At 36.8% G+C, this 20473-nt stretch overlaps 2 protein-coding genes and 4 non-coding genes across 8 annotated transcripts in view; 3 read left to right on the top strand and 3 right to left on the bottom strand.

The window, feature by feature from the left end:
* The window catches only part of st6gal1 (ST6 beta-galactosamide alpha-2,6-sialyltranferase 1), a 45965-nt gene extending 44717 nt beyond the window's left edge, over positions 1-1248 (bottom strand). For both annotated transcript variants that reach the window (XM_038305062.1, XM_038305063.1), the window contains exon 1: positions 989-1248. The gene's annotated coding sequence lies outside the window, so the exon portion shown is untranslated. The remainder of the gene's footprint in view (positions 1-988) is intronic.
* A 1555-nt stretch (positions 1249-2803) lies between these two features.
* On the bottom strand, positions 2804-2875 carry trnae-cuc. Its single transcript has one exon. It is a non-coding gene; the product is annotated as a tRNA-Glu (tRNA).
* A 214-nt stretch (positions 2876-3089) lies between these two features.
* trnaw-cca lies at positions 3090-3161 on the top strand. The gene has a single exon. It is a non-coding gene; the product is annotated as a tRNA-Trp (tRNA).
* A 388-nt stretch (positions 3162-3549) lies between these two features.
* ncf1 (neutrophil cytosolic factor 1) lies at positions 3550-13898 on the bottom strand. Of its 2 annotated transcripts, none has more exons than XM_038305064.1 (11): positions 13764-13898; positions 13529-13609; positions 13370-13445; positions 9357-9522; positions 9214-9272; positions 8783-8905; positions 7822-7929; positions 7618-7735; positions 4423-4530; positions 3870-4030; positions 3550-3785 (listed from the first exon to the last, which is right to left on the bottom strand). In XM_038305064.1, the coding sequence occupies exons 1-11, from the start codon at positions 13833-13835 to the stop codon at positions 3622-3624; spliced, it is 1236 nt and encodes a 411-aa protein (XP_038160992.1). In that variant the 5' UTR covers positions 13836-13898; the 3' UTR covers positions 3550-3621. The 2 variants fall into 2 exon arrangements, with proteins under 2 accessions (XP_038160992.1, XP_038160993.1); XM_038305065.1 differs by having other exon boundaries at positions 7630-7735.
* A 5366-nt stretch (positions 13899-19264) lies between these two features.
* trnav-cac lies at positions 19265-19337 on the top strand. The gene has a single exon. It is a non-coding gene; the product is annotated as a tRNA-Val (tRNA).
* A 471-nt stretch (positions 19338-19808) lies between these two features.
* On the top strand, positions 19809-19881 carry trnav-aac. The gene has a single exon. It is a non-coding gene; the product is annotated as a tRNA-Val (tRNA).
* The last annotated feature ends 592 nt before the right edge of the window (positions 19882-20473 follow it).

Here is a 20473-nt window from a genome sequence, read left to right as displayed (position 1 = left end):
AGCAGAACACTATGGCAATAGCCCTACTGCTCCACTTGTGAAAGTAAATTCTGTTGGGCTCTTTTTGGCATCAAGACTATCATTGTTGTTGTCACGTTGCCAGACAAGACATTGTAAAAAAAAAAAAAAAAAGAAATCTGACATGTGTTAGGGTATAAATAAGGTCCGGTCAGTCAACCTAGTATCAGGTGGGTTTAAGAGGAATTTTTCGCACCATTACATCTGCAAAGAGACGTCCTAGTCCACAATTGTGTAGGGGGCCAACCAGGTGTCAGTGACGGGGCCCCTAAGCAACTGCATACAAATAATTGGAATCAGGTTTTTTGGTAGCAGCAAAAGATAATTCACAATCATGCTAACTCTAAAATATTTCAGTTCTAGGGTTTAAGTTGATGTGAGGATGCGTCTGAGGTCCCCTGTTTACTTTTTTGTGGAGTGTTTCATCAAAAAGAGCACAATTCTAAACCCAGCTGTCATCAGTTTTAATGATGCAGTTAATTTATGCAGTTAATCTAATGCATGAAGGGGAATGTTTAAAAACTATAGGGGTGCTCACCATCTTTAGGAATATTCTAATTTATTTATTGAAGAGAGCAACTGTGAAAACTCATCATGATTCATCCCAGCTTTGATAAGAATTAATTATCTTTTTTTTATATGAGACCTACATTTAGAACAAAAAAAAAAAGTAATCTTGTCAGCTTTTCATTACGAAACGTTTTATTTATTTATTTATTTTTTGTCTGTGCTGTTCCTCACAGACAAATCAAAAATGTGCATTTGAAGAGAATTAATTCATTGATGATATATGATGGAAAAAAAATACATGTAAACATTCATCACACAGCGTTACCACAAAACATAAATATAGTATTTATATAGTTAAGATAGCCTTTGTATTATTAAAAAAAAAAAATCAAATGCATGGTGCACAGAAATGTGTATTTCATAAATCTATTTATCAGAGGTTGTAGGGATTTACACTGACCTCCGTTAAGTGATGCTGCTCCGTTATGTCGTGCGGTCCTTTTGATCTATGGACGCCATGGGTGCGCGCGGGTTGCTGTTGTTACTCCGCCGCCATGTTCCTGTTCAGTCTACCGAGCCGCTATCTAGGCGTCCTGTCCTGGTCCTCTGTCGTCCAGAGGTTGCATGTGACAGAGCGAGGCCGGGAGCCTCGGAGCCTTTCTCTTCTAGCTTTCTGAACCGCCGCACCGCCTGCTGGTGCAGGACAGAATGACAAGCGGCCGCTCAAGGAGCCCGTTTCATTTCGGGGGGTTTTTCAAAATAAAACAATGTTGCGCAACGAGTGGAGCTGTAGAGATAGGTCAGGACTGCAATCAGGCCGATTGCATGACCCACTTATATAGAAAACAACACACACAGAAAGAAAAGCGTTGCATGCAAGAGGTTAATCAGGGTTGTTGGATTGAAACCCATCCTTTACTCCAATAACATTTCCTTCACATTCTGGGAGCTGCACAAAATAGTTAACAGTATTTATTATTATTATTTTGTTTTTTGTGTTGTTTGTTTTTATTTAGCTGAAACCAAGAATATAAGCAATCAACCTCTGTGCTTTGCCATGTTTGTTTGGACCTCCATGTTATCTTTACAGATAAGAGGAGTGTTTCAAACTACAGGTTCTCAAGCCTTTCAGGAAAAATTTATATTTTTCAATTAGATACATTTTGGGTTTGGGCTCCCCTACAAGCACCTAGCCTTAATTTTAAGCCTTAATTTTAAGTCAAGACTCTCTGTTATAATCACATTTTCTTGTTTCTTGTTGTGCAGATATTATCACTGGTGCAGTAAGAAAAACCTTTGATTGATTTTAGGGCACCACTTTATTTAGGGCAGGGGTCTTCAACGTTTTCCAGGCCAAGGACCCCCAAACTGATGGCGAGATGGAGCGGGGACCCCCTAATTAAATATATTGTATGAAATTGTGTTATATCAAACTTGTTCTATAGTCACTCTATTACAGATGGAGTAATGTAACGAAAGTAATTTTCTCCCTGGGATTATTAATGTATTTCTAATTCTGATTCCTTTGTTGATGGGACATGTGTTGTGAATGAAACGGTGCCCAGCTTGAAAGAACTCCTGTGTGTCACTGAATGTGTGGATTGATGACAGAAAGACATCTTCTGCCTCCATTTATCTGTTTACCACAGTGTGTTGAATTCATGTTAATGTGGATTTAAAGACAGGGGGGAATATTAAAAACTACTTCTCATGCATAGTTTGCTTACTTTATAAAATAACAATGAAAAGTCACAGTCATCCAGTCATTCTTATATGATCAAATTTCACAGGTTGAAAATGTTTCCCCCTCTTCATACGAATTTTTTCATTTCCAGCCTTGCAGTTCTATCATGCAAATTGAACTTGCACCCACACACATTTTAGTGTCTATCTATCTATCTATCTATCTATCTATCTATCTATCTATCTATCTATCTATCTATCTATCTATCTATCTATCTATCTATCTATCTATCTATCATCTACTTTATTTTGAAGGAATGCATTGTCGCTTTAAATCCGGTTCTTTCTAAATCTAACTAGCTTCTTGGTCGTTCCTTCAGCAAATCATAGGGCGCGCTATTTTTGCACAAGGAATCGGAGAAACATTTGATACACATCGATTGTCGGTAGGATGTTTTGGGATTAAAAACAGTCCAAGATTCAGGGTCCATTAGCTTGTTGGCGATTTTCAATATTTCTGCTCAAAGAGACCATATTGAAAAACTGGTTGTGAAAACGGCAATTACAGATAACGGGACTTGACAAAAATATGTTCCCTGACCGGGAATCGAACCCGGGCCGCGGCGGTGAGAGCGCCGAATCCTAACCACTAGACCACCAGGGATTAGTGAGCAAACAGTGTACAAAATTATGTATAAATTCTGCAATCCGGATCTGACAGCTATCGTCGCTTGGGTCTATAATTTTTTTTTTTTGACCACTGCTTTCTGTGTAATTATGACTCATATTGATCTAGATTTCTCAGAGGTCAGGAAAGCAGTGACATGTCTAGAGGTCTTCCCATATAATGTTTTGTATGGTCTTGTTTTCTCATCGGAGACCTCGTGGCGCAACGGTAGCGCGTCTGACTCCAGATCAGAAGGTTGCGTGTTCAAATCACGTCGGGGTCAAAGTTTTATCCCCTGTAGTTTAGTTTATTGATTTATTCTTTTCAGTACCTTAATGAAGTCAAGCCGTGACAAGAAGTTTGATAAAATACTCAGAAATGTCATTGCCTCATACATTTATTGAGCAATTAAAAAAATCTAGACAATAAGACAAAGATAAGACAAAGAACCATTTTTATTGGCCAATATATTTTCTAATAAAAAGCAAACAAAGATAAATAACGATCAGATTAACCTGTAAAGATTTAACTTGTTTCTGTGTCCCGATGAGAGGAAGCCCAGTTAAACTGTTATTCTAAAAATATATACAGGCCAGTTAAATTTAGGAATGAGATCATGGAGTGTAGAATTAAATAGATAACTTTTGGGTGAAAAAATCTGATACACGACATTTCAGTCATTGGGTTTATTAAGTGTGAAGAAATAGGTACCCTGGAAGATTGCCTTTAAAAATGTTTCCCAACTACATTGTCTCAGAGTGGGACTTAATCTTAATGCTCATTTTTTTGCGGGTGTTGTCTGTACAGCGCTCCAGGATGAGCTCAGCACTGGGTCGGGGTGGGATGACTGGAGCTTCCTTCTTCACCTCGCTCTCTGAGCTGGATCCCGAAACCTCAGGAATGTTATCTGTTTGATAAAAACAGAGGACAAAGATCACGGGTTCATCTTTAGATTGAAGCCACTGTAAATATGAAGGAATGTTTTCATTACCTTCATTCTTCCTCTCCCTCAGTGGTGTCTTTGCAGAGTTCCTTTGAGGAGCGGCGACACCTTTCTGCTGCAGGTAACGTCGACTATTCCTGCGATAGGCGTCCTGGCTGAGCTTCTTCCGAGATTTGCCGTGGATGCTTTTGGCATTTCTGATGGTGGACCTTGGAAGAATGGAGATGACAGAAGGTGCTTTAAGAAGCAGTGGAAGGTTGGGAATGCTGACTGTAACCACAAGTGAATAAATTATAATACTTGAGTAGATTTATTAATATCATTTAATGATAATTCATTCTAGAAAATAAAGAAAAGTTTTTGTCAACAGAAGTAAAATGCACAGCTATGTTCGAAGAGTCCTGGAAAAAGAAATTTATTTAATCAGAAGTGACACAAAAAACACAAAACTGAAAACAGAACTATGGACAAACTAACAGCGTCCTGTTTGAAAGAGCTGCAGTATAAATCATTTATTTTTAAAGAATGGACTTTAAAAATAAAAAAATAACTCTTTCCTCATAAACCAAGCTCAGGTTTTAAACGCAATCTATCATCATACCTGCGTGGGGGAGGCTTCTGTCCTCGCAGATTTATCCTGCTTATTTCATTCTTCTTATCAGACTTCTGTAGGAACATGGATGGGTAATGACCGGTCTCTTCTCCTTTCCTGGCATTACAAATTGAAGTAAAAGTACACTAAATTAAGAACAACTTTTAAAATGTCTATTTATGAAGACTAAAACATTTTTTATGAGACTCTGAACATACAAAAACATCACTGCTGGCATGTTTGAAAGTGATATGTGATATGTGATGTTTCTCTATGTTTGACACCAGTGCAATAACTATATAAATATATATATATATATATATATATATATATATATATATATATATATATATATATATATATATATATATATATATATATATATATATATATATATATATATATATATATATATATATATATATATATATATATATATATATATATATATATCCTTCTATATAAATACCCATGTAAACACCTTGTGCAATAACCCTTTATAATGATCCTACTATAAAGAAAAGGTAGTATATAAAAAAAGCTGTTAAATGTGAACCCTCTTTATAAACTGTATATATCCCTTTTTCTTACTTTGGCACATTGTTCTTCTTTGACTATTTGCACTGATGTAACAGTACATTTCTCTACTGTGAGATCAATGAAGTCAATCATTCAATTACTGTAGCAATCAATTCTTTAAAACATCCAGTTGCATACCTAAAATGACCCTAAGTGATCTATGGTGTACATTTAAATCCTATGAAAAGTGTTTTGTGTGCAATTTTTTATCAATTTGTAGTTCATTAGACAAAGCTCAGACATTTTCTACCTCAAAATGCTCTGCAATATTCCAAAAAAAGAAAAAAAAAAAATCCAGGGAGCTTTTTGAATTAAAAACTCAACACTATTTATGACATTTTAAATTGAAAAAGCTCCCTTGATGGGAAGTGAAACATCTTCAAACTTGGAAACAAAGTCCAAGTTTTTACTTTTTTGGAATCACCGTGACCTGGATAATTGAGAATCTTCACCAGCATCTGCAATATTCATTATTTCATTCATTACTAGTTTGCTAATATAAAAAATGGAGCTAATTTACCACTTCCAGCATACAAGTCAAGAATAAGAATATATGGGGTAAGATAACTGTCATTATAAAGGCATCCATAGGTGTCTTTATAAATTAAAGCCAATAACACATTTAAGATCTATATTTGTTCTTTGTCAGCTCTTACATACATGTAACATAAATTGTTTCACCTGTGAGAATACAAGTTTAGAAATTACCATTACATGTTACAAAGCAAAAATTCTCCAAATCAAGTGGAAATAAACGATATACTTGCATAAATCTTAAGCCCTGTATTGTGCAGATACACCTCCTACCAGTTGATGGCGGTAATGCACCTGAAGGTTGTTCATCAAACAGTATTAAACAAGTAGAAGATGACAAAAGAACCATTTACGTATGATAAACTGTGCATGTGTAAAAAACATAATTTTTGGAAAGGTACAAATAAAATCCTTCTAAGTTTCTCGGAAACTGCCGACAAATATGAATTTTTTCCTCTCTGTGTTTTCTCCTCTGCGTCGTAATTTGGAACAATACCCTCAGGTTGAAGGTTATCTCTCTTAATAAAGACCATTACTTCAAAAAAATGCCAGCAGACAAAAGTAGATGAGCGGTGGTGCTCAATGTAACTGACTACTACAAAGAAATGCTAATAATGCTACGAATAGACATTAACACCTATGAGGGACCCAACAAACGTCTACAAAAATAAAATAACAGACTATAACTGCCAAGCTGCCCTGCTGGATCATGTTGGAAGTGGGTAATCTTGCACTAGAGGGGGTTGCTATAACTTCTAACCTAAATTCTTCCACTTCTGCCTCTGCTGTGATGTTATTTCTGATGGCTGATTCAGTGGTAGTAGTCAGCTCTTTCACTGGAAGTTGCTTAGGGGTTACCACAAAATTGAGACCCTTTAGCAGAACAATCAGTTCCAACTGGGTTAATTCTCTGTTAGAGAGATTTTTTACCCACTGGATTTGGATGACTTGGTGTGAGTTTTCCCCATGATCTTCTCTGTGCGCTTGGTTGGTAGCTGAGGTTTTCCTCATTTTCACTAGATGAGACTGCAATTTCTGCTTTTTTCTTTCATTGATCTTAGAGTGTTGTGTGAGCTTTGCCATTTCAATGAAACATATGACCTCTTGCAGAAACACTTCTTGGAGTTGCTCCCAAAGCTGGTCCTGGACATTTTTTCTCCTGAGAGTGCATAAAGAGTGAAAACGGACTTGTCAGATTCTTTCTCTCAGGAGCTGGCTTTGAGGTCTCAAAATAATCTGGTCCGCTTGTCGACTTGAAGCATATGCTGTTTGGAAACAGTTTTCTGTTGCCTGCATCTCAAACTGAATTTAGAGACGGTTTCTGTAATCTGCAAATTTTCTGGAATTATGCTCATACTCTAACACCAACATGTGGCCACCAAATTGTTGCGCAACATGCCTTTGTAACTTCTCTGTATGTCATTGCAACCACAAACAAGTCCAGCATTTGAGACTGGTGCTATGTGAAACTCTTGTTTCCTTTGGTGTAACTTCTCTCTTCACCTGCATTCCCACATCAGAGGCAACAAACACCATCAGGACACAACTGCAACATGACCAAACCCTGAAAGACAGCCCTATTTTCACACCCAACCAGAACTGTGTTTCACCCATTGTTTCCAGGATTTATACGGAGGAGGTGGAGAACAGACGTTTGCAGGGAGGTTGCACAGGGGGGCTTGCAGCTTCAGCTTTAAAAGAATGATTTAAAGGCTTATCACATAGCCCATGCACAACAACAGACAGAAGAACGAGGGGTGGCCATTTAATTTGCATCTGACTTTGAATATCTTTAGGAGGATGGACCTCCATGCTGCTTAAATAGATCAGTGCTTTAACTACAGATTGCTCTGGTGAAAACCAACAGATTTGACTAAGGCTGGATAGGTGTTGAAAGGTTTTCAGAAAAAACTGAGAGAAAGCCCATTCTTACCTCTTAATTATTGCTCTAAATACTCCAATCTGTTCTAAAACTACACACAAAGCTGCAAGATCTACTAAATAATCTCTTTAAAAAATCTATAGACCTAGTGATACAGACAAATTGAGTGGATTGCAAATAAGCCTGCATGTTATATGCTCAGAATTTACCTTACGACCCACCATCCATCCAGAAGTTTGTGAATGACCTCCACAGTCTCTCCCACCTCCAGGGAAATCTCATCTTCTTGCTCTGCCTGGTATGCTTGGGTGGTGATGTGCAGGTCTCCTGCAGAGACACACAACTCTTTCAGTTAACAAACACATTAATGTCTATCAGTTACTGATGTCATTAAATAACAGTGCAAACCCTGCCTTCATAGTCCGGATCAGGTTCCTCTGCCTCCTCTGGTCCATCAAGAGGTTCCAGGTAGGAGGCAGGAACCCATCCTCGTTTGGATTCACACTGACAGAACCACCAACCTGAAACAACCACAAAAAACTCAATTACACAATTAAGCTAACTTGGAGGCAACATTTACTTAAAATTTATATAAAAATCTGCCAACCACTATAAAATGTGTTACCACACATTGATTTAGAGATGTTTATTTATTATTATTTTCTAATTGTTGTTAAAATGTTGCTTGGATGAAAGTGCGCATTCAGCGTCTCGGCAAAGAACTCATGATCTTCCTCAACACTGAAGTCCTCAGACATTTTTCTTTCGTTGTTTCTTTCTTTGCACAGGTAAACAGCACATTTCTTCTTCTACGCTTGCAAATCGGCAGAGCAGACGCTGAATGCGCACTTTCATCTGGTTTGGTCTGCCGCGGTTTCTGTAGGCTCGTGAACTCGCAGGCGCGCGCTTTTAGGAAATCCTATACACTACTGTTTAGGCTCTAAAAACATTCTAAATGACTTCGTTTCGAGTAAATTCTGGATGCTACCCACTCAGGACACTTGGAATACATTGGACGAGCAGTATGGAGGAATATTGACACGTTTTTTGTGGACTTTTATGGACCTTTCTGCCTCGGGTGCTGGGGACCTCCATTATTTGAATGTCACCAGACAGCAAGAAGCCTCCCAGATCTCCAGATGCATTTGAGATATCAAAAAAGTACTCCAGAGTGTTGTTCAGCATGGGGGTGAGTAGAAAATGAAGGCTAATCATGTTTTGGGTGTACTATTCCTTTAAGATATTTAAATATAAAATTATAAACACAATTAATTTTATTTCATTTTTTTTAGGTTAGTAGTGTCCAGTCCAAAAGGCCCTGTGACCTCCAACTTTACATGTTACGCTGGTCCAAATATTTGATGCTTTTCTCACCATTCTGATTTTTCTCCACAATTTCTACTAGATCTCCAGTGTGAAGATTGATCTCATGTTTGGATGTCTTTTCAAAGTCAGCAATCACTCTGTAGGTATCCAGGATGATAGGGCCAGAAATCTCTGCAAGGTGAAAAACAGCAATTCCCCTTAAAATTTAGCAAATTATTGGGGGAAAAAAGGCTGATTCAAGAGACCAAACCGCATCTAGTTCCATGGTGGTTTTTCATCATTTTTCAAAATTGCTTAAATCATCAAACTATGTAACCACTAAAATATGGGTAGGAAATCAGTCATGTGGTTACATGCAAAATACGTAGATTTAGCCTTTCAAAACAGCTTAGATAAATTATTTATTGTTACACAAGTTAAAATAAAAATAATTAAAGTTTTCAGAGAATTCCTGTTAAAACAGTTACACCAACACCTACCTGAAGCATTGCCTCTCGCGAGATCCCTAGACTCCACAAAAGTCTCATTTCTTTTCAGTCTGTTGGAGTAATTGTCAGCTGTCAGGTTTTTCCAAGATAAAATATATAATAGCATAATCAATGTCGCTGTGTAATATACTGACGTGTTTGGTGCAGGTGGGTTTTCATCCTCGGGCCGGACCCTGAAGAAGTTGGAAAGATGTTTGCAGCGCGAGATGTGCGGCGACAAGCTTAGGAGTGTCTGGCAATACTCGGCCAGAGTGGTCTTCCTGTCTTCTCTTGACTTCTGGCTTTCCACCCACCGTGGAGCTGAAGAGATAACCCAAGAGAACACTTCCAGAGTGAGTTGCAAAGATGGAAAGGTCTCCAGTTGTAGTTGAACAAAATAACGACTGAATGACTGAAATGGAGTTACACTTAAATCATAAAAGTCACCTGGAAGACTTAAAGTGATAAAGCCTCAGGTTTATCCATCACACAGTTCTGTATTAGGACCTGAAATTTAGCTTTTTTTTAAGCTTTGAAATGTAGTATGTGCAGATAAATTGAGATTCCATGTTATTACTTGAAGAAATGGAGCAGGGTTCCCTACAGGGACACTGTAAGACACATTTGCCAGCAGTAAAGGGGACAAATAACACCTAAAAGTATATTTTTTTTATCACCAGAACCTTGGTAAAACCCATTCATGTAATCAACATTCAAGGCTAAATAAAACATCACATGTAGATATGAGTTGACAGTAAGTAACAGACCATTTCAAACATTGTATCACAGCCTGCTGCTTTTTCTTTGGAACATTCAGAGGTTTACAGTGAGCTGCATTTTGCATCAGCACTGAGCTTTTGTTTCTGCTTCTTCTTTTTCATTCTGCAAATGTTTAGTAACATTACACAAGCGGTATGTGTAATGTGTGTAACTTTGTAGTTCTGTTTTTAATCAGAAAGCTCAGGAATACATAAAGTTTAAACAGGAACATGAAGAAAAAACAAAATGAGAAGCTGCACGCCCTCAGCTCATGAAAAAACTGAAACTAAAACCCCAAAAACACTGGAAATGCCCACAGGTGCTACAGCATTTCAAAATAAGTAAGCATCGTCCAGTTATGTTCAGCAGACAATTTCCCCTCCATCTTATTTTTTTTTTTTTTTTTTTGGCGGCAGCAAAGAGAAAAGTAAATGAGGGGGAGAGCAACCTCTTAACTGCAACAACATATGATCTGTTTTCTATCAAATCCAGAATCATCCCAACATTAAATTGTTACCCAAGCTCCAAATCTGGATTCCCTCTAGCTCATCTAGTGGTGCTACTGCTGCTGTTGGTGCAATGATTCACGTTCACTTCCTGTTTTGACTGCTGACTTACCTTCTGTGGTCCTGTTTAGGCTCTCTCTGTGATCTAAATTTGAACAACTTTAAAAAAAAATGAAAGCTTTCTCTCTGGTTTAATACAGATCTGTGCACTTTGAAGCAAAATAGTAGGAAACACAAGAGAAAATACTGCTGTATAAAATGACCACTCATAGAGCAAGGGGAGCATAGCCATAGATCTGTTGACATCTGCCTGGCTGTGTCTTTACTGGACGGGGCCACCTGTGGAGCTAGTTATCGGTTATCTTTTGTATATGTCCTTTTTTTTGTATATCTGCTTCTGTCTCCTTGACTCCCAGTTGGCCTCGGCAGATGGGCACTCACACTGATCCTAGTTCTGCTGGAAGTTACTTCCTGTTAAAAGCGAATTTTCCTCTTCACTGTCGCTACAAGCATACTTGGTGTGAGGGCTTTCTAAAGAGTCAATAACAAAATCCAAATGAAGGTTGTCGCTGCAGTCTCCAAGAGGAGCATGTCTTGCAATTCAATGACTGGATGCAATCAGCTGGTTTTCTTAACCAGTCTGACAGAATTGTCTCTGTAAAGTGACTCCAGATAACACGTTGTGAATCACCGCTATATAAATAAACCGAATGGAATTGAATTAAATCATGCATAATTTCTTTAAATTAGGATTCAGCTGAGAAAATAGTTAGTGTTTTCCAAAGATTAATGAAACACAGGATGAAGTATCCAAAAATGTACCGTAAAACTGCAACTGCCAGTAGTTGTACAGCAAGAAATCATAATTATTATGATTTCTTGTGCAGTTCTTCAAACAGTGCACAGTTCTTATGCATGCAACATTTATTTTTCAATTTGCTTTCTAACCTGCTGAAACAGGCAGAAATTGTTGGCTTTTCTCATCACCGATCTAAATGTGATTTTTTTTTTTCCTTCCGATCCAATGCCAACCCCTAAACATACACTTAAATAATTTCTAAAACATTGAAAGTGTGATTCGTTGAAGAAACATTTTGACTAATAAAACAGCTTTTATATAGTCATATAAGAATTTCCTGTAATTTAAGATATATGATTTTTGGAGAAACACAAAATTTTCTCTTTTACCATTGGGCTTTTTTTTTCTTTTCTTTTTTTTTATTTATCAAAAACTAGTGTAGATTAGATTTGAATCATAGTAGGGCAGGTTATGTGAGTAAATAAATCCTATATACACTAGCTAATCCCAGCAAAAGAAAGTTTAGTTTTTTTATTTGATGGACACCTGGAAACAATTATTTTACATCATAATATTCCTGGTGTCAATGGCCTCTCCCCCAGTAAGCAGGAAAATGTTAAGAATGACATTTTTTAAACTATCTTACAGCAGGGCATTAATTCCTCTCTAAAACAAATGTACAAAATGTGAAATCTAGTAGAAAAGGGTTTTCTCCTTTTTAAAAGAGGTTCTGTTTTGTTGCCCAACTTTGTGAATACCTGCTTTGAAAAACAAAACTGTTGATTGAGCATCTGCTAATTTCTGGGAGCTAGATAACTGCAAACTACCATAAGAAGCATTTGGAAGGATATGCAAAAGTTATGACACACATATAAAGGTGATTGGGCATGCATATAAAGAAATTTTAAATAAAGTTCTGAATAATATTTGTCTCATTAGTCTGGCACTTAACTAATCCAAATTATTTCTGAATTATATCGTTCTATATAGCATAGCTAAATATCTAATCTCATTTGTAATGTAGGAACAAAATCTGCTCAGGTCATTTGTTTTACCATCATCTACAATGGTGTGAGAAAAGGTTGGGTTGGTAGTTGCCAAGATAATGCTGGTATATATATAAATATATAATTGTGAGGACATTACCCTGCAGAGAGCACTAAGCCATGTTCTTCATTTCATTACTGTGTTACTTTGGTAGAAAAAATAAATTTAGGGTTATGCATTTAGGCTTTTATTCTGAAAATAAAAAAGTTTTGATTGTAGCTAATTACAAGCTGTTAGGTCTCAGCAATAGGTGTGGCCATTGCTTACTTCCACACCAGTCATCTCAGATAAAGAGCAAATCATTGATGATTTAACTGTAAGAAAAACAGTAATTATGTGTAAATACAACTTGCCATTTTCTGAGAAGATGACATTTGTGTCAAATCAGTATGAGTCATTTCAGACCGAGATTCAACTGTAGGAGGATACTTAAAAGGCGAATGAAAAAGGAAAGGAAACTTGCATTTTAGATGTAAAAGCTTTAATTATGCTTTTTCAATTACCTTCTGCTACTTATAATCCATTACTTTTGTTTGTTCTGAATCTTTTTTTCATTAAATAAGGTGATTTTGCTCTGTTGTTATAAATAGGAATCTGCAGACGGTGAAACTAGTATATTTCACGCCTGTTTTGAAAAGAACTTCACACCTACTGGTGCCACAAGCAAAATCAAACTAACACCAAAACTCGCTAATTATGATCAAGTATTTACTTTATTCCTAAACAGCTTAAACGCTAATAAGTTGAAGTTTTAATCTTAGAACTGAAGCTACATTCCACAATATTTGTCCTCATCGGTGCTTAAAAAATACTTTGGCTGCTGCTCATTACAGTTGATTTCAGTTGTTCTTTCAAGAAAAAAGAGAAGTGAATTCAGCCCCATGTCTTTGTTAATCGCAGGTGCTTCCTGGAAGATGATTGCAGCATATGGATGGGGTTTTTACACGGAAACTGTGAACTTATTTTGACACCCTCTAACATTCAATCCCCCATGAAAAAGAGGTGAGGGCAGAGACAGAGTGAAATCTATAATCTGAGCATGCACATTTTTTTTTACCTGGTAGTGATGGGATTACTCTGTCCCTCCTGTCTATTTGTCCAGCCTCAATGGGAAACATCTCCTTCAAAGACTTCTGCAGGAAAAAACAAGGGAATAAAATTTAGATCTGTCTTTACATTTGGTAGAGCTTTAACAGCAAACTGCAGAGGGACTAACATGAAAAGTGTGGATTTCAGGATACGTCCTGTAGATGAGTTTCTCCGACTCGTCGCTCCATTTCACCATCAGTCTGTAAACCTAAACAACATTTAACGGTAGATACTTTCAAAGATCAGACACATCAACAAATATTTCCTTTGGTTTCTGTAATTGATTGGAAGTGTAAATGCATTTCAATGTTTAAAGATCAATTTTTTTTTTTTTTCCACAATTAAAGGATTTGTGGACTCACGTAATGTTGACTTGGGAAGAAGCGTTTCTCGAAGCCGAGCAGCTCCACATGCCTGACGTAGACCTCCTCCATGATGAATGGCAGAAATCTGTAGGACAACAGATGTGAAGAGCTGCAGGCACTTTGTATAAATAGTCTGTGTGTCGTCAACACGCCACAAGAGATCATTTCCTCTTTTTTAGTGTTTGGATATGGCATAACTTTATCTCTGAGACAAAAAGGGGAAGGAGACACACACTGGGGCTTCCACCTGTTAACTGTAACAAAAATGGAATACTATTTCAAATGAGGGAAATGACAAACATTTTTTGGTAAAAGAAAAATTTGCTGTTTTAGAAATTTCTTGAATATTAACAATGAAAATGAAATCACTGATTATCACTCTGTCTATAGCCAGTGATCCTTGCTGGGTCGTGGTTGGTTATTTCAATGGCGAAAGACTAGGAACACCCTGAAGAGGTGCCAGTAAACCACAGGGCAGTATAAAGGCACACGACCATGACACAAGACACACAGTTATATCGCAGGGCAATATGGGTGGTGGTGTTCAGCAGGTGTGCATAATGGGCTAGGACCGCCCCTAGAGGATATGATAGGATTACCTTTGGTTGAGGTTGGTGTTTATTGTAAAACAAAGGACAATCCTTGTTGCATCAAGGCCAGGACCATGTAACAGGCTTAGGTGATTGTAAACAGAAGAAAAATAAACTACCTCTTAATGGGGAACTAGGTGAGTATAGTTAGTTAACCAAATCATAATCCAATGAAAGATCAAATCTTATTCACCTTAACTTACCTTTAACTTACCTGGCATGAAGTGTGTGCTGCATACGAGGGCATGTTTGATGATCGTTTATGTCCAGTCCACTTTTTTTTTATTTCTTTGAACCACAGCTGATGAATCCTTTTTTTGGCAGCAACAGGATGTAAGTGATAACATCTTAAAATGTTTTTACTCTGGCCACCAACCACACAGTCATTTTAAGCTCCTCATATAGCCATCCATGTGCTGTTTATTGGCCACCTCGGGTTGGTTTATTTTGCGTCAAACTAACTGTCTGACGTAACTGAGACTTTGGCCAAAAAAGGGACTAAGAGACAAAAATTCACAGTTTTGCTCTATGAGAGGAAGCTGGAGTACCCAAAGAAAAACCAATACATTCACTGATAGGCTTTTTGTATTTGTAACTTTTGAATGATAATAAAAGTTAACTTTTACATTACAATGTGAGACGTTTTCAGAATTTGGAGATCCACGATTTCTGGTGGTACAGTAGATTTGAATGCTTCATTCTACTGTCCAGGTTTTGGAGGATTCTTTGACATTTTTAGTGTAGTCCCTTCATATATCCTCCATTGATATTTATTCCAGCAAAAGATGCCCAAAACAAGAGACTACCCAATTTGAAAACCAATTGAAACCTTTTCAATATGCTGAAAATTTTTTGAGTGTTTTAAAATGAAAAACATTTCTTTTTTGAACTTTAAACTATAGTCACTCAAATTAACTGAAACAAAAATATCAGTCGGTGTGCATCAAATTTTATAAGGATTTCAATTTTTGACATGCAAGCAAAATTTGATGCTGCAAGGAAAAATGCATTTTCCACATTTTCCATTGAGTTGAAGCAGAGATAATCAAAAGAAGGTCGATGCAGATTATTGTTGGATTTCTCTCATTCAGGATAGATTTTCCTCTGCTCCAAACAACTATTTATTTGGGTTGGATGCTGTTCATCTTTTAAACTAAGCAGTGACAGTCATATGACCATCTAAACAGATGGTTATTAACACCTAGGGTAATACTGATCAAGACCACCTCAGTTGATGTTAAGAACATCTTGACCTCTTTATAGAAAAGCAGAGAACTAATTAAACATTTTTTTGTATTGGATTGGTAGACTAATAGGTTGCACATTTCATGTGAAAGCTGCCTCTCATATTAAACAAATTTAAACATGGTCAAAGACATTCACAGAGGTCATAAAACTAAATCTTTCATTGTAGAATATTAAATGTTGTAGAAATGTTGTGCCTCAATAGATTTTGTTTTTTCTTTGTAACTAGGAGCAATTATTTAAAGAAACACTGCATGTAGGGGGTTCCCCAGGAAATCTGTCATTTGTCAAAAATATTTTTTATACATTTCTGTTAGAGCAATCTCTTGGTGTGTGTCACTCTTTTGGGCTTAGAGCCAAATTTGGGGATTAAAAAAACATACAAAAGAGGAAGAGAAAACTTAGAGAAAAGAAAAATGAACAAGCCATGTTGAGTCTCCTTCTGCACCAATATATGTAAATATGATAAAAACAGAGTTTATTATTATCATTTAAAGTGGTTAAAATAATGTCATTGTCTGTCCTGTTATCTCACTGTTTTGCACTAAAGACAGCTGGATGAGTTAAACAATCAAGAGGTCAAACAAATGACTGACATTTTGGCTTTGTTGATTCAGAAACATCACTGTAATTGCATCACTCGCAACAAAGGTTTGTATTTTAGGAAGGCGAATTCCTTCCATGGTCAGTGACACATCCATAGTCATAACGCCATCAGGAGCAACATCTGATGTTTATCAGAAGAAATATGATTCAGAATATAACAGGAAAGCCAAACATTGATGATGTTATCAAAGAGTGACTGTAAATGGGGGGAAAAAATATTTTTTTAGTTTTCTTAGTATGTCTGACATTATTTCTGCCTTATAAACTTTCCTTAAAGTGTAGTTAGAAGGAATATATTGTGCAAAGTCCTTTCTAGACGGATGAAAAGCTATGCAACACTGATATAATAATTTTTTCCTTTTGATCACATGCCAACCCCTCAACATTCACTTAAATCATGTCTAATACATTGGAAGTATGATTCATTGAAGAAACATTTTGACTAATACTACAGCTTTTATATAGTCATGTAAGCATTTCCTGTCATTTAAGATACATGATATATGCAGAAACATTCTCATTTTCTCTATTAGCATTGGGCTTTGTTTATCAAAAACTAGTGTAGATTAGATTTGAAACATAGTAGGACAAGTTATGTGAGAAAGGAAATACTATATACAATTGCTAATCCCAGCAAAAGAAAGTTTAGCTTTTTTTATTTGATGGACACCTGGAAACAATTATTTTACATCATAATAGTCCTAGTGTTAATGGCCTCTCCCACAGTTAGCAAGAAATAGTGAAGAAGACAAAACTTTAATCTCACAGCTGAGCATTAATTCCTCACTATAAGAAATACACAAAATGTGAAATTTAGTAGAAAAGGGTTTTGACCTTTTTAAAATATGTTCTGTTTTGTTGCCTAACTTTGCGAATACCTGCTTTGGAAAACAAAACTTAGACTGTTGATTTAGCATTTCTGGGACCTGATAACTGCAAACTACCATAAGAAGCATGTGGAAGGATATGCAAAAGTTTTGACACAAGTATAAAAGCGATTGGGCATGCATATTAAGAAATTTTAAATAAAGTTCTGAATAAAAGAAAGTATATGTCTCATTAATCTAGCACTTAATCCATATTATCTCTGAATTATATCTCTCTATATAGCATAGCTAAATATCTAATTTCATTTGTAATGTAGAAACAAAATCTGCCCAGGTTATACACATATACACATATGTCCTGCAGAGAGCACTAAGGCAGATCGTTTATTTCATTACTGTATTACTTTGGTAGAAAAACTAAAATTAGGTTCATGCATTTAGGCTTTTTTTTGGAAAATTAAAAAAAAAGTGTAGTTAGAAGGAATATATTGTGTGACCATTTTAGAAAGTCCTTTTTAGATAGATAAAAAGCTGTGCCACACTGATGCAAAGTTCAATTGTTCACCCTAGGTGTAATTATTTACCGTAACTTTTAGTGCTACCTCTTTTCTTATGTAATTTATACATGTTCACATTAGTGGTCCAAATTTCAGCATAGTTTGGTAATTGGATCAAAAGTTTGATAAGTATCAGTATAAGGATAATTTTAAGCTATCAAAGAGCAGTCTAGAGAGGATCACTTCTTTAGACTGAGAATGAGAATGAGAATGAGAATATACTACTGCCCCCTACTGACTATAACTACTAACCAATGGATGAACTGTAACTGAGCCTTTAATTTAATATGGTAAAAGAAACTGAAAAAAAAAACTTTATCAATTCAAAGTGGAAAATGAATGTGCAAACTCACCAGTTTTTTTGTTTTGCAATAAGATGTTGTAGATGTTGACCTGTCCAGGGTGTACCCCGCCCCTCGTCCGTAGATAGCTGGAGATAGGCACCAGCACCTCTCATGACCCCGCTTGGGATAAGCGTGACGGAAAATAGATGGATGAGGTAGATGTTCAGAGCTGTAGGCAAGAAGGATAGTCTGAAGCGGTGTGTGGTTCACAGGATGTGGACAAGCATTTGAATTAAGACGGTTGGTGTTCAACAATCGTCTGAAGAGGAAGCTCACAGATGATCATAATGTTCTTCATTTCATCAAGAATCATATTTTGTGAGGTCACTCTCAGAGGTTTTACAGGAGTTCCAAAGCAGAGTCAGCTTTTTTTGTTTTTTGTTATCATCGTGTAAGCTTCTTTAAGTGATTTGCTCTAATGCTGTAGTTGGAAGTTGTACTGGAAGTTGGAGGTCTGCAGAATAAAAGGTAGTAGTGAGAGTACTGTCCCCTGTGGTGCTCCTTTGCTGCTGACTAGATGATAAGGCAGTGTTATGGGTCCGCTTGTCAGGTAATCTTTGTTGATGCCTCCACCTGAGTCTTCTGGAGTTTCTGACAAAGCAAGTGAAGTCAAACTTAATGCAATGAAATTTTTTTCTAATAGATTATGATCATCGCAGTACTGTCTGCCTGTCTGAATAACAGTGGGTTTGTTGAAGAAAAATGCAGTTGTATATAGGGGGAATTAAAGCACCAAGATGTTTAGCTGTTTAAACACCATGTAAAGAGAATTCCCTAATTTTCTTTGGAACACTTTAGAAATAGAATGAATTGTTCCACATGTGTAAAATGTCTATCAACCATTTATGATTACACTGTATACTTTTGACACACCCAAATTTTGTGGGTGTGTCAAAAGTGCGGCCTCATGTCCTCATTCGACTGCATGAGCGCTCTTACTCCAGCAGTATAAATGAACAGCGAAGCCACATCTGGATTGTTGCCAACTCAGCAAAATTGTCTTTACATTAAGTACCTTTTCGGGCCCATCTAGTAATTTTTAAAAACAAAAAAGCTACTTGTCACAAAACTTTAAATTCAGGAAGACGTAGAGTTGTGCATAGAGCCCGTTATCTCCTAATGGCCGAAAAAATGTATTGCATCGATTGCGTTCAGAACTACTACAAAAAATATATTGGAAATTTGTGCAGTTATATACGTTGGTTTCATGCTGGTGAAAATGAATGGGAAACTGTTTTGGACGGTATCGGCAAAGAAATATCAACGGTCACGCCGCGCATAGTCGCGATATCAGTATTAGTTACAGATATATGCCGATGGTAGATACAGGTTTCCGTAGTGTAGTGGTTATCACGTTCGCCTCACACGCGAAAGGTCCCCGGTTCGAAACCGGGCGGAAACATGTTTTTCTTTTTTTTTTTGTTATAGTGTTTTTATTTTTTGTGTTGATCTATTTGAAAGCCAGTTTTATCATCTTTGTACTAAGTTACCTCCTATTTTCTAAGACTCCGTCATTGTGCCTCAGTCCTATCGTTTGCTGTGACTCATTCCTTGTTTTTATGAAGATTTATTAATATATTGTTTTTTATTACTGTGCGAGGAGAGTTCAATAAGTAATGCCCCTGACCCACTTCCAGTTGTTTGAACTAGCTGAAATTGTACATGCATTTATTTATATCTCTATATTGCTGGGATATTGTGTCTTATTGTGTTTTCTGGTTTAGAGGTGTTTGAAATTAGTCAAGTCTTAAACGGAGCCAGTAGCAGTGTGGTACCGGTGTTTGTATTTGAAAGGGCGCACAGCACGGGAGACTTTTGACGGTACACGATGATTGACCTACTAAGTGCGTGTCACAGCAGTGTATATCTAACAGTTTCCGTAGTGTAGTGGTTATCACGTTCGCCTAACACGCGAAAGGTCCCCGGTTCGAAACCGGGCGGAAACAATTATTTTCTACTATTTTTTCTTCTCCCACAAATATTTCTTATGACGACAGGTTCGGCCTGGCATAACCCTTTTTTTGCAAGGGTACTAATTGATAGTACTGTTATGTTACAGTTTGGGTGCCGGTAAGGTATGCTGTGAGGGTTGTCCACTAGATGACACCAAAGTCTCATATTTTACATCTTCATCTGGAATTCTTTTAGACCAGAGGTGGGCAATACATTTTTACAAGGGGCCACATGAGAATGTTGTCCGAGGTCTGCCAAAGGTCTCCCTCTGAAAACTCTGGGATGTCATGTCCTTTCTTCACACAGAAATCCTCAATCTGCTCTCTCAGGTCCCAGACACTTTTTCAGCATTTTGCACAGGCTGAGCCAACTGACATTGCAAAGATATTATATCTTGGTTATATCACCATGTTTAATCTAATTTTCATCCAAATGTGCAATAAATTGTCTGTGATTTAATGCCCTCACTCTGATTAAGTTGATTAATTTAGTTACATCACCAACATCGCTCATTTTTAACACAAATTTACACAAACCTTCCTGATGTATAATACAATGCAAAAATGTCAATTTCTGCTCAGGGCT

The sequence above is a fragment of the Cyprinodon tularosa genome, unplaced genomic scaffold (assembly GCF_016077235.1).
Source record: "Cyprinodon tularosa strain WSP-4 unplaced genomic scaffold, ASM1607723v1 ctg550, whole genome shotgun sequence".
In the NCBI taxonomy this organism is placed as follows: domain Eukaryota; kingdom Metazoa; phylum Chordata; class Actinopteri; order Cyprinodontiformes; family Cyprinodontidae; genus Cyprinodon; species Cyprinodon tularosa.
The sequence above is the reverse complement of the archived record's forward strand: the minus strand, read 5'-3'. Positions and strand labels throughout refer to the sequence as shown.

What these genes read in the sequence shown, in the direction of transcription:
- ncf1 (XM_038305064.1), bottom strand. Translation starts at nt 13,835, where the DNA reads ATGGAGGAGGTCTACGTCAGGCATGTGGAGCTGCTCGGCTTCGAGAAA. An exon ending in ACCTGATCCGGACTATGAAG is followed by an intron (nt 7,736 to 7,821) that starts GCAGGGTTTGCA and finishes GTGTCTCTGCAG; the next exon opens with GAGACCTGCACATCACCACC. An exon ending in GATGGATGGTGGGTCGTAAG is followed by an intron (nt 4,531 to 7,617) that starts GTAAATTCTGAG and finishes TTGTAATGCCAG; the next exon opens with GAAAGGAGAAGAGACCGGTC.